The sequence below is a fragment of the Oncorhynchus masou genome, chromosome 23, assembly GCF_036934945.1.
Source record: "Oncorhynchus masou masou isolate Uvic2021 chromosome 23, UVic_Omas_1.1, whole genome shotgun sequence".
NCBI lineage: Eukaryota > Metazoa > Chordata > Actinopteri > Salmoniformes > Salmonidae > Oncorhynchus > Oncorhynchus masou.
The window spans coordinates 8,230,936-8,245,488 of NC_088234.1; the positions used below are offsets into that span (position 1 = coordinate 8,230,936).

General features: G+C 45.9%; 1 protein-coding gene across 2 annotated transcripts in view; it reads right to left on the minus strand.

Annotated features, from left to right (window-relative positions):
- The window catches only part of mus81 (MUS81 structure-specific endonuclease subunit), a 32,536-nt gene that overhangs the window by 2,653 nt on the left and 15,330 nt on the right, over nt 1-14,553 (minus strand). Inside the window, exons 12-14 of one of the 2 annotated variants that reach the window (XM_064931030.1) lie at nt 8,180-8,275; nt 5,683-5,823; nt 4,365-4,468 (exon numbers count right to left, since the gene is read on the minus strand). In XM_064931030.1, coding sequence (XP_064787102.1) covers nt 4,365-4,468; nt 5,683-5,823; nt 8,180-8,275 — 341 coding nt within the window. The remainder of the gene's footprint in view (nt 1-4,364; nt 4,469-5,682; nt 5,824-8,179; nt 8,276-14,553) is intronic. The other variant, XM_064931031.1, reaches the window with a different exon arrangement.

Genomic DNA, 14,553 nt, shown 5'->3' on the forward strand with positions numbered 1-14,553 from the left:
CATAGGGCTCTAATGCACTATGTAGGGAATAGGGTGCCCTCTGACGCCTAACTGCATGACTGGAGGGGAAACTATGGGTCAGTGACTAGAGGGGAAACTACTGGTCAGTGACTAGAGGGGAAACTATGGGTCAGTGACTAGAGGGGAAACTACTGGTCAGTGACTAGAGGGGAAACTATGGGTCAGTGACTAGAGGGGAAACTATGGGTCAGTGACTAGAGGGGAAACTATGGGTCAGTGACTAGAGGGGAAACTATGGGTCAGTGACTGGAGGGGAAACTATGGGTCAGTGACTAGAGGGGAAACTATGGGTCAGTGACTAGAGGGGAAACTACTGGTCAGTGACTAGAGGGGAAACTATGGGGGAAACTATGGGTCAGTGACTAGAGGGGAAACTATGGGTCAGTGACTAGAGGGGAAACTATGGGTCAGTGACTAGAGGGGAAACTATGGGTCAGTGACTAGAGGGGAAACTATGGGTCAGTGACTGGAGGGGAAACTATGGGTCAGTGACTAGAGGGGAAACTATGGGGGAAACTATGGGTCAGTGACTGGAGGGGAAACTATGGGTCAGTGACTAGAGGGGAAACTATGGGTCAGTGACTAGAGGGGAAACTATGGGTCAGTGACTGGAGGGGAAACTATGGGTCAGTGACTAGAGGGGAAACTATGGGTCAGTGACTAGAGGGGAAACTATGGGTCAGTGACTAGAGGGGAAACTATGGGTCAGTGACTAGAGGGGAAACTATGGGGGAAACTATGGGTCAGTGACTAGAGGGGAAACTACGGGTCAGTGACTAGAGGGGAAACTACGGGTCAGTGACTAGAGGGGAAACTACGGGTCAGTGACTAGAGGGGAAACTATGGGTCAGTGACTAGAGGGGAAACTATGGGTCAGTGACTAGAGGGGAAACTATGGGTCAGTGACTAGAGGGGAAACTATGGGTCAGTGACTAGAGGGGAAACTATGGGGGAAACTATGGGGGAAACTATGGGTCAGTGAGTGGAGGGGAAACTATGGGTCAGTGACTAGAGGGGAAACTATGGGGGAAACTATGGGGGAAACTATGGGTCAGTGAGTGGAGGGGAAACTATGGGTCAGTGAGTGGAGGGGAAACTATGGGTCAGTGACTAGAGGGGAAACTATGGGGGAAACTATGGGGGAAACTATGGGTCAGTGAGTGGAGGGGAAACTATGGGTCAGTGACTAGAGGGGAAACTATGGGTCAGTGACTAGAGGGGAAACTATGGGTCAGTGACTAGAGGGGAAACTATGGGTCAGTGACTAGAGGGGAAACTATGGGTCAGTGAGTGGAGGGGAAACTATGGGTCAGTGACTAGAGGGGAAACTATGGGTCAGTGAGTGGAGGGGAAACTATGGGTCAGTGACTAGAGGGGAAACTATGGGTCAGTGACTAGAGGGGAAACTATGGGTCAGTGACTAGAGGGGAAACTATGGGGGAAACTATGGGGGAAACTATGGGTCAGTGACTAGAGGGGAAACTATGGGTCAGTGACTAGAGGGGAAACTATGGGTCAGTGACTAGAGGGGAAACTATGGGTCAGTGACTAGAGGGGAAACTATGGGTCAGTGACTAGAGGGGAAACTATGGGTCAGTGACTAGAGGGGAAACTATGGGTCAGTGACTAGAGGGGAAACTATGGGTCAGTGACTAGAGGGGAAACTATGGGTCAGTGACTAGAGGGGAAACTATGGGTCAGTGACTGGAGGGGAAACTATGGGTCAGTGACTAGAGGGGAAACTATGGGGGAAACTATGGGGGAAACTATGGGTCAGTGACTGGAGGGGAAACTATGGGTCAGTGAGTGGAGGGGAAACTATGGGTCAGTGACTAGAGGGGAAACTATGGGTCAGTGACTAGAGGGGAAACTATGGGTCAGTGACTAGAGGGGAAACTATGGGTCAGTGACTGGAGGGGAAACTATGGGTCAGTGACTAGAGGGGAAACTATGGGTCAGTGAGTAAAGGGGAAACTACGGGTCAGCGACTAGAGGGGAAACTATGGGTCAGCGACTAGAGGGGAAACTATGGGTCAGTGACTAGAGGGGAAACTATGGGTCAGTGACTAGAGGGGAAACTATGGGTCAGTGACTAGAGGGGAAACTATGGGTCAGTGACTAGAGGGGAAACTATGGGTCAGTGACTGGAGGGGAAACTATGGGGGTCAGTGACTAGAGGGGACTAGAGGGGAAACTATGGGTCAGTGACTAGAGGGGAAACTATGGGTCAGTGACTAGAGGGGAAACTATGGGTCAGCGACTAGAGGGGAAACTATGGGGGTCAGTGACTAGAGGGGAAACTATGGGGGTCAGTGACTGGAGGGGAAACTATGGGTCAGTGAGTGGAGGGGAAACTATGGGTCAGTGACTAGAGGGGAAACTATGGGGGAAACTATGGGGGAAACTATGGGTCAGTGACTAGAGGGGAAACTATGGGTCAGTGACTAGAGGGGAAACTATGGGTCAGTGACTAGAGGGGAAACTATGGGTCAGTGACTAGAGGGGAAACTATGGGTCAGTGACTAGAGGGGAAACTATGGGTCAGTGACTAGAGGGGAAACTATGGGTCAGTGACTAGAGGGGAAACTATGGGTCAGTGACTAGAGGGGAAACTATGGGTCAGTGACTAGAGGGGAAACTATGGGTCAGTGACTAGAGGGGAAACTATGGGTCAGTGACTAGAGGGGAAACTATGGGTCAGTGACTAGAGGGGAAACTATGGGTCAGTGACTAGAGGGGAAACTATGGGTCAGTGACTAGAGGGGAAACTATGGGTCAGTGACTGGAGGGGAAACTATGGGTCAGTGACTAGAGGGGACTAGAGGGGAAACTATGGGTCAGTGACTAGAGGGGAAACTATGGGTCAGTGACTAGAGGGGAAACTATGGGTCAGTGACTAGAGGGGAAACTATGGGTCAGTGACTAGAGGGGAAACTATGGGTCAGTGACTGGAGGGGAAACTATGGGGGTCAGTGACTAGAGGGGACTAGAGGGGAAACTATGGGTCAGTGACTAGAGGGGAAACTATGGGTCAGTGACTAGAGGGGAAACTATGGGTCAGCGACTAGAGGGGAAACTATGGGGGTCAGTGACTAGAGGGGACTAGAGGGGAAACTATGGGGGTCAGTGACTAGAGGGGAAACTATGGGTCAGTGACTAGAGGGGAAACTATGGGTCAGTGACTAGAGGGGAAACTATGGGTCAGTGAGTGGAGGGGAAACTATGGGTCAGTGACTAGAGGGGAAACTATGGGGGTCAGTGACTGGAGGGGAAACTATGGGGGTCAGTGACTGGAGGGGAAACTATGGGGGAAACTATGGGTCAGTGACTGGGTTTTGGGTTTTCCACAGTTGTTTTCTCATACACTCAATGTGTGACTGAGACAGCACTCTGCAGGGGCGTGTAGGAGACTCGTCAGACATTACACAATAAACCAACTTTGGGGAAGGGGACATTTATTGCCAAGCTTTTAGATAAACTCTATGTTTGTATAGCCATGGATGCTGGGTTTTGGTCTCAGGAGGAGAAAGGTAATGATGGAAGTCAGTGACATCACAAAGGCGGGACTTTGGTTTCATAAAACTAACCAATAAGACCTTGTGTTGGGGGACAGAACTTACTCAGAAACGTGCTATGTTCCTGTTCCCGTTTGTCAACTTCTGTCTGCACTAATAAAGTTTTTTCAATTAAAGATAATTGTCATAATGCTAATTTCACCAATGAACCAATGATTGACAACGAAAGACGTAAGGAACGAACCCGAACACATACCTCGGTCTAAACATCAGCGACACAGGTAACTTCCACTAAGCTGTGAACGATCTGAGAGACAAGGCAAGAAGGGCCTTCTATGCCATCAAAAGGAACATAAACTCCAACATACCAATTAGGATCTGGCTAAAAATACTTGAATCAGTCATAGAGCCCATTGCCCTTTATGGTTGTGAGGTCTGGGGTCCGCTCACCAACCAAGACTTCACAAAATGGGACAAACACCAAATTGAGACTCCGCATGCAGAATTCTGCAAAAATATCCTCCGGGTACAACGTAGAACACCAAATAATACATGCAGAGCAGAATTAGGCCGATACCCACTAATTATCAAAATCCAGAAAAGAGACGTTAAATTCTACAACCACCTAAAAGGAAGCGATTCCCAAACCTTCCACAACAAAGCCATCACCTACAGAGAGATGAACCTGGAAGAGTCCCCTAAGCAAGCTGGTCCTGAGGCTCTGTTCACAAACACACCCTACAGAGCCCATGTTAATACAGCCCCTTGAATTGAAAAGCCAAGCGGCCACCAGCTTTGTGTGTGTGTGTGTGTGTGGGGGGGGGGTACCTGTGTAGAGTACTGTAGTGCTCTAGTATAGCAACAGCCTTATCACCAGAGAGTCCCGAGATCTGCATCAGCTGTCTGGCAAACACCTCTCTCACTGTCTGACACTGTAGAGAGACAGAGAGTATTAACTAACACCTCTCACTGTAGAGAGACAGAGAGGATTAACTAACACCTCTCTCACTGTAGGGACAGAGAGGATTAACTAACACCTCTTACTGTAGAGACAGAGAGGATTAACTAACACCTCTCTCACTGTAGAGAGACAGAGAGGATTAACTAACACCTCTCTCACTGTCTGACACTGTAGAGAGACAGAGAGGATTAACTAACACCTCTCTCACTGTCTGACACTGTAGAGAGACAGAGAGGATTAACTAACACCTCTCTCACTGTCTGACACTGTAGAGAGACAGAGAAGATTAACTAACACCTCTCTCACTGTCTGACACTGTAGAGAGACAGAGAGGATTAACTAACTCCTCTCTCACAGTAGAGACAGAGAGGATTAACTAACACCTCTCTCACTGTCTGACACTGTAGAGAGACAGAGAGGATTAACTAACACCTCTCTCACTGTCTGACACTGTAGAGACAGAGAGGATTAACTAACACCTCTCTCACTGTAGAGACAGAGAGGATTAACTAACACCTCTCTCACTGTCTGACACTGTAGAGAGACAGAGAGGATTAACTAACTCCTCTCTCACAGTAGAGACAGAGAGGATTAACTAACACCTCTCTCACTGTCTGACACTGTAGAGACAGAGAGGATTAACTAACACCTCTCTCACTGTCTGACACTGTAGAGAGACAGAGAGGATTAACTAACACCTCTCACTGTAGAGAGACAGAGAGGATTAACTAACACCTCTCTCACTGTAGAGAGACAGAGAGGATTAACTAACACCTCTCTCACTGTAGAGACAGAGAGGATTAACTAACACCTCTCACTGTAGAGAGACAGAGAGGATTAACTAACACCTCTCTCACTGTAGAGACAGAGAGGATTAACTAACACCTCTCTCACTGTAGAGAGACAGAGAGGATTAACTAACACCTCTCACTGTAGAGAGACAGAGAGGATTAACTAACACCTCTCTCACTGTAGAAACAGAGAGGATTAACTAACACCTCTCTCACTGTAGAGAGACAGAGAGGATTAACTAACACCTCTCTCACTGTAGAGACAGAGAGGATTAACTAACACCTCTCTCACTGTAGAGAGACAGAGAGGATTAACTAACACCTCTCTCACTGTAGAGACAGAGAGGATTAACTAACACCTCTCACTGTAGAGACAGAGAGGATTAACTAACACCTTGTTCTTGACAGCTCCTTGGTTGAACTCTGCGAAGGAGATGAGAGAACAGGAGGGGTCCTCTCTCTCCCTGCCTCCACACTCTTCCTCATTCTGTCCATCCCCCTCCAGCTCCCTGGAGCGACAGACCAACGTATGGTTCTAAATCAGAAAACAATAAGATGGAAACCAGTGAATACCACTGGATGAATAATGAGATATGTGAACACATGGGAAGAGCACCAGAGTTGGCATTTACCACTACATTACCACTATATCACCAGTATATTACAGCTGCATTACCTCTATATCACCACTATATAACCGCTGCATTTACCATTACATTACCACTATATCACCAGTATATTACAGCTGCATTACCTCTATATCACCTCTATATAACCGCTGCATTTACCATTACATTACCACTATATCACCAGTATATTACAGCTGCATTACCTCTATATCACCTCTATATAACCGCTGCATTTACCACTACAGTACCATTATATCACCAGTATATTACAGCTGCATTATCACTATATTACAGCTACATTACCTCTTTTACATTACCACTATATAACCACCACATTTCCATTAGATAACTCCTGCATTATCACCATATTACATTACCACTACATTATCACTACATTACCGCTACATTACCACTATATTCCATTATCACTATATTACAGATACATTACCATTACATTACATATATATTACATTACCACTATATTACCTTGCCACTACATTACATTACCATTACCACTATATTACATTAACATTACCACTATATTACATTACCGTTACCACTACATTACATTGCCATTACCATTATATTACATTACCATTACCACTATATTACATTACCATTACCACTATATTACATTACCTTTACCACTACATTACATTACCACTATATTACATTACATCACCATTACCACTATATTACATTACCATTACCGCTATATTACATCACCATTACCACTATATTACATTACCATTACCACTATATTACATTACCATTACCACTATATTACATCACCATTACCACTATATTACATTACCATTACCACTATATTACATCACCATTACCACTATATTACATCACCATTACCACTATATTACATTACCATTACCACTATATTACATCACCATTACCACTATATTACATTACCATTACCACTATATTACATTACCATTACCACTATATTACATTACCATTACCACTATATTACATTACCATTACCACTATATTACATTACCACTACCACTATATTACATTACCACTACCCCTATATTACATCACCATTACCACTATATTACATCACCATTACCACTATATTACATCACCATTACCACTATATTACATTACCACTATATTACATCACCATTACCACTATATTACATTACCACTATATTACATTACCACTATATTACATCACCATTACCACTATATTACATCACCATTACCACTATATTACATTACCATTACCACTATATTACATCACCATTACCACTATATTACATTACCATTACCACTATATTACATTACCACTACCACTATATTACATCACCATTACCACTATCACTATATTACATCACCATTACCACTATATTACATTACCACTATATTACATTACCACTACCACTATATTACATTACCATTACCACTATATTACATTACCATTACCACTATATTACATTACCATTACCACTATATTACATTACCATTACCACTATATTACATTACCATTACCACTATATTACATTACCACTACCACTATATTACATTACCACTACCACTATATTACATCACCATTACCACTACCACTACATTATCATTCTATTCAGTATGGGGCGAGAGTCAAATGCTGAATACTGTAGTTACCTTTTTAGTTTTAAATGTTTATTCTATTCAAAATCACATAGAATCCTAAACAGCAGTATCATGACCTGGTACAACTGGGTGATGTATCTGGTCAGTTGTGTGTTTGTGTACAGCACCAGTCAAATGTTATAGAACACCTACTCATTCAAGGGTTTTTCTTTATTTTTCCTATTTTCTACATTGTGAAAAATAGTGAAGACATAAAAACTATAAAATAACATATGGAATCATGTTGTAACCAAAAAAAAAGTGTTAATTAAAATTAAAATATATTTTAGATTCTTCAAAGTAGCCACCCTTTGCCTTGATGACAGCGTTCCACACTCTTGGCATTCTCTCAACCAGCTTCACCTGGAATGCTTTTCCAACAGTCTTGAAGGAGTTCCCACATATGCTGAGCACTTGTTGGCTGCTTTTCCTTCACACTACGGTCCAGATCATCCCAAACCATCTCAAATTGGGTTGAGGTCGGGTGATTTTGATTTTTTTTTTACGTTGCACCTTATCAATTCCCGAAATTAAACTGAAAAATTATTGTGCAAATAACTCAGTGGGATATAGGCTTTCAGAAGTGCCATGGTCAGGCATCTGGTCAAGTGTGTGTGTGTGTGTATATATAGTTACCTGGTATAGCTTGGCGAGGTATCGGGTCATGACAGTGAGGTAGGCAACAGACTCCTTCACATCCTGGACCCTCTTCACAAAGAAGCCATCTACCACCTGACAGAGTTGGAAAGGTAAGTTATAGTCACGAAACAGGGCCAGGAGTCACGAGACAGGGCCAGGAGTCACGAAACTGGGCCAGGAGTCACGAAACTGGGCCAGGAGTCACAAAACAGGGGCAGGAGTCACAAAACAGGGCCAGGAGTCACAAAACAGGGCCAGGGGTCACAAAACAGGGCCAGGAGTCACGAAACAGGGCCAGGAGTCACGAAACAGGGCCAGGAGTCACGAAACAGGGCCAGGAGTCACGAAACTGGGCCAGGAATCACAAAACATTGTAGGGGGTCTCAGGTTGTATTAACTATAGACTGCTGTAGGGGGGGGGGGGGGGGTCTCAGGTTGTATTAACTATAGTCTGCTGTAGGGTGGTCTCAGGTGTACCTGTGTATTAAATATAGTCTGCTGTAGGGTGGTCTCAGGTGTACCTGTGTATTAACTATAGTCTGCTGTAGGGGGGGTCTCAGGTGTACCTGTGTATTAACTATAGCCTGCTGTAGGGGGGTCTCAGGTGTACCTGTGTATTAACTATAGCCTGCTGTAGGGGGGTCTCAGGTGTACCTGTGTATTAACTATAGTCTGCTGTAGGGGGGGTCTCAGGTGTACCTGTGTATTAACTATAGTCTGCTGTAGGGGGGGGTCTCAGGTGTACCTGTGTATTAACTATAGTCTGCTGTAGGGGGGGGTCTCAGGTGTACCTGTGTATTAACTATAGCCTGCTGTAGGGGGGGTCTCAGGTGTACCTGTGTATTAACTATAGCCTGCTGAAGGGTGGTCTCAGGTGTACCTGTGTATTAACTATAGCCTGCTGTAGGGGGGTCTCAGGTGTACCTGTGTATTAACTATAGCCTGCTGTAGGGGGGTCTCAGGTGTACCTGTGTATTAACTATAGCCTGCTGTAGGGGGGTCTCAGGTGTACCTGTGTATTAACTATAGCCTGCTGTAGGGTGGTCTCAGGTGTACCTGTGTATTAACTATAGCCTGCTGTAGGGGGGTCTCAGGTGTACCTGTGTATTAACTATAGTCTGCTGTAGGGTCTCAGGTGTACCTGTGTATTAACTATAGTCTGCTGTAGGGTGGTCTCAGGTGTACCTGTGTATTAACTATAGTCTGCTGTAGGGGGGGTCTCAGGTTGTATTAACTATAGCCTGCTGTAGGGGGGTCTCAGGTGTACCTGTGTATTAACTATAGCCTGCTGTAGGGGGGTCTCAGGTGTACCTGTGTATTAACTATAGCCTGCTGTAGGGGGGTCTCAGGTGTACCTGTGTATTAACTATAGTCTGCTGTAGGGTGGTCTCAGGTGTACCTGTGTATTAACTATAGCCTGCTGTAGGGTGGTCTCAGGTGTACCTGTGTATTAACTATAGTCTGCTGTAGGGGGGTCTCAGGTGTACCTGTGTATTAACTATAGTCTGCTGTAGGGTGGTCTCAGGTGTACCTGTGTATTAACTATAGCCTGCTGTAGGGTGGTCTCAGGTGTACCTGTGTATTAACTATAGCCTGCTGTAGGGGGGTCTCAGGTGTACCTGTGTATTAACTATAGCCTGCAGTAGGGTGGTCTCAGGTGTACCTGTGTATTAACTATAGCCTGCTGTAGGGGGGTCTCAGGTGTACCTGTGTATTAACTATAGCCTGCTGTAGGGGGGTCTCAGGTGTACCTGTGTATTAACTATAGCCTGCTGTAGGGTGGTCCCAGGTGTACCTGTGTATTAACTATAGCCTGCTGTAGGGGGGTCTCAGGTTGTATTAACTATAGTCTGCTGTAGGGGGGTCTCAGGTGTACCTGTGTATTAACTATAGTCTGCTGTAGGGGGGGTCTCAGGTGTACCTGTGTATTAACTATAGCCTGCTGTAGGGGGGTCTCAGGTGTACCTGTGTATTAACTATAGCCTGCTGTAGGGGGGTCTCAGGTGTACCTGTGTATTAACTATAGCCTGCTGTAGGGGGGTCTCAGGTGTACCTGTGTATTAACTATAGCCTGCAGTAGGGTGGTCTCAGGTGTACCTGTGTATTAACTATAGCCTGCTGTAGGGTGGTCTCAGGTGTACCTGTGTATTAACTATAGCCTGCTGTAGGGGGGTCTCAGGTGTACCTGTGTATTAACTATAGCCTGCAGTAGGGTGGTCTCAGGTGTACCTGTGTATTAACTATAGCCTGCTGTAGGGGGGTCTCAGGTGTACCTGTGTATTAACTATAGCCTGCTGTAGGGGGGTCTCAGGTGTACCTGTGTATTAACTATAGTCTGCTGTAGGGTGGTCTCAGGTGTACCTGTGTATTAACTATAGTCTGCTGAAGGGTCTCAGGTGTACCTGTGAATTAACTATAGTCTGCTGTAGGGTGGTCTCAGGTGTACCTGTGTATTAACTATAGCGTGCTGTAGGGGGGTCTCAGGTGTACCTGTGTATTAACTATAGCCTGCTGTAGGGGGGTCTCAGGTGTACCTGTGTATTAACTATAGCCTGCTGTAGGGGGTCTCAGGTGTACCTGTGTATTAACTATAGCCTGCTGTAGGGTGGTCTCAGGTGTACCTGTGTATTAACTATAGCCTGCTGTAGGGGGTCTCAGGTGTACCTGTGTATTAACTATAGTCTGCTGTAGGGTCTCAGGTGTACCTGTGTATTAACTATAGTCTGCTGTAGGGTGGTCTCAGGTGTACCTGTGTATTAACTATAGTCTGCTGTAGGGGGGGTCTCAGGTTGTATTAACTATAGCCTGCTGTAGGGGGGTCTCAGGTGTACCTGTGTATTAACTATAGTCTGCTGTAGGGGGTCTCAGGTGTACCTGTGTATTAACTATAGCCTGCTGTAGGGGGGGGTCTCAGGTGTACCTGTGTATTAACTATAGTCTGCTGTAGGGTGGTCTCAGGTGTACCTGTGTATTAACTATAGCCTGCTGTAGGGGGGGTCTCAGGTGTACCTGTGTATTAACTATAGTCTGCTGTAGGGGGGGTCTCAGGTGTACCTGTGTATTAACTATAGTCTGCTGTAGGGTGGTCTCAGGTGTACCTGTGTATTAACTATAGCCTGCTGTAGGGTGGTCTCAGGTGTACCTGTGTATTAACTATAGCCTGCTGTAGGGGGGTCTCAGGTGTACCTGTGTATTAACTATAGCCTGCAGTAGGGTGGTCTCAGGTGTACCTGTGTATTAACTATAGCCTGCTGTAGGGGTCTCAGGTGTACCTGTGTATTAACTATAGCCTGCTGTAGGGGGGTCTCAGGTGTACCTGTGTATTAACTATAGCCTGCTGTAGGGTGGTCCCAGGTGTACCTGTGTATTAACTATAGCCTGCTGTAGGGGGTCTCAGGTTGTATTAACTATAGTCTGCTGTAGGGGGGGGTCTCAGGTGTACCTGTGTATTAACTATAGTCTGCTGTAGGGGGGTCTCAGGTGTACCTGTGTATTAACTATAGCCTGCTGTAGGGGGGGGTCTCAGGTGTACCTGTGTATTAACTATAGCCTGCTGTAGGGGGTCTCAGGTGTACCTGTGTATTAACTATAGCCTGCTGTAGGGGGTCTCAGGTGTACCTGTGTATTAACTATAGCCTGCAGTAGGGTGGTCTCAGGTGTACCTGTGTATTAACTATAGCCTGCTGTAGGGTGGTCTCAGGTGTACCTGTGTATTAACTATAGCCTGCTGTAGGGGGGTCTCAGGTGTACCTGTGTATTAACTATAGCCTGCAGTAGGGTGGTCTCAGGTGTACCTGTGTATTAACTATAGCCTGCTGTAGGGGGGTCTCAGGTGTACCTGTGTATTAACTATAGCCTGCTGTAGGGGGGTCTCAGGTGTACCTGTGTATTAACTATAGTCTGCTGTAGGGTGGTCTCAGGTGTACCTGTGTATTAACTATAGTCTGCTGAAGGGTCTCAGGTGTACCTGTGAATTAACTATAGTCTGCTGTAGGGTGGTCTCAGGTGTACCTGTGTATTAACTATAGCGTGCTGTAGGGGGGTCTCAGGTGTACCTGTGTATTAACTATAGTCTGCTGTAGGGTGGTCTCAGGTGTACCTGTGTATTAACTATAGTCTGCTGTAGGGTGGTCTCAGGTGTACCTGTGTATTAACTATAGCGTGCTGTAGGGGGGTCTCAGGTGTACCTGTGTATTAACTATAGCCTGCTGTAGGGGGGTCTCAGGTGTACCTGTGTATTAACTATAGCCTGCTGTAGGGTGGTCTCAGGTGTACCTGTGTATTAACTATAGTCTGCTGTAGGGTGGTCTCAGGTGTACCTGTGTATTAACTATAGCCTGCTGTAGGGTGGTCTCAGGTGTACCTGTGTATTAACTATAGCCTGCTGTAGGGTCTCAGGTGTACCTGTGAATTAACTATAGCCTGCTGTAGGGTGGTCTCAGGTGTACCTGTGTATTAACTATAGCCTGCTGTAGGGTGGTCTCAGGTGTACCTGTGTATTAACTATAGCCTGCTGTAGGGTCTCAGGTGTACCTGTGTATTAACTATAGCCTGCTGTAGGGTCTCAGGTGTACCTGTGTATTAACTATAGCCTGCTGTAGGGGGGGGTCTCAGGTGTACCTGTGTATTAACTATAGCCTGCTGTAGGGTCTCAGGTGTACCTGTGTATTAACTATAGCCTGCTGTAGGGTGGTCTCAGGTGTACCTGTGTATTAACTATAGCCTGCTGTAGGGTCTCAGGTGTACCTGTGTATTAACTATAGCCTGCTGTAGGGTCTCAGGTGTACCTGTGTATTAACTATAGCCTGCTGTAGGGTGGTCTCAGGTGTACCTGTGTATTAACTATAGCCTGCTGTAGGGTGGTCTCAGGTGTACCTGTGTATTAACTATAGCCTGCTGTAGGGGGGTCTCAGGTGTACCTGTGTATTAACTAAAGCCTGCAGTAGGGTCTCAGGTGTACCTGTGTATTAACTATAGCCTGCAGTAGGGTCTCAGGTGTACCTGTGTATTAACTATAGTCTGCTGTAGGGGGGTCTCAGGTGTACCTGTGTATTAACTATAGCCTGATGTAGGGGGGTCTCAGGTGTACCTGTGTATTAACTATAGCCTGCTGTAGGGTCTCAGGTGTACCTGTGTATTAACTATAGTCTGCTGTAGGGGGTCTCAGGTGTACCTGTGTATTAACTATAGCCTGCTGTAGGGTGGTCTCAGGTGTACCTGTGTATTAACTATAGCCTGCTGTAGGGTGGTCTCAGGTGTACCTGTGCATTAACTATAGCCTGCAGTAGGGTGGTCTCAGGTGTACCTGTGTATTAACTATAGCCTGCTGTAGAGTGGTCTCAGGTGTACCTGTGTATTAACTATAGCCTGCAGTAGGGTGGTCTCAGGTGTACCTGTGTATTAACTATAGCCTGCTGTAGGGTCTCAGGTGTACCTGTGTATTAACTATAGCCTGCTGTAGGGTGGTCTCAGGTGTACCTGTGTATTAACTATAGCCTGCTGTAGGGGGGTCTCAGGTGTACCTGTGTATTAACTATAGCGTGCTGTAGGGGGGTCTCAGGTGTACCTGTGTATTAACTATAGCCTGCTGTAGGGTCTCAGGTGTACCTGTGTATTAACTATAGTCTGCTGTAGGGGGGGTCTCAGGTGTACCTGTGTATTAACTATAGTCTGCTGTAGGGTCTCAGGTGTACCTGTGTATTAACTATAGCCTGCTGTAGGGTCTCAGGTGTACCTGTGTATTAACTATAGTCTGCTGTAGGGGGGGTCTCAGGTGTACCTGTGTATTAACTATAGCCTGCTGTAGGGTCTCAGGTGTACCTGTGTATTAACTATAGTCTGCTGTAGGGGGGTCTCAGGTGTACCTGTGTATTAACTATAGCGTGCTGTAGGGGGGTCTCAGGTGTACCTGTGTATTAACTATAGCCTGCTGTAGGGGGGTCTCAGGTGTACCTGTGTATTAACTATAGCGTGCTGTAGGGTGGTCTCAGGTGTACCTGTGTATTAACTATAGTCTGCTGTAGGGTGGTCTCAGGTGTACCTATGTATTAACTATAGCCTGCTGTAGTGGGGTCTCAGGTGTACCTGTGTATTAACTATAGCCTGCTGTAGGGTGGTCTCAGGTGTACCTGTGTATTAACTATAGTCTGCTGTAGGGCGGTCTCAGGTGTACCTGTGTATTAACTATAGCCTGCTGTAGGGTCTCAGGTGTACCTATGTATTAACTATAGCCTGCTGTAGGGTGGTCTCAGGTGTACCTGTGTATTAACTATAGCCTGCTGTAGGGTCTCAGGTGTACCTGTGAATTAACTATAGCCTGCTGTAGGGTGGTCTCAGGTGTACCTGTGTATTAACTATAGCCTGCTGTAGGG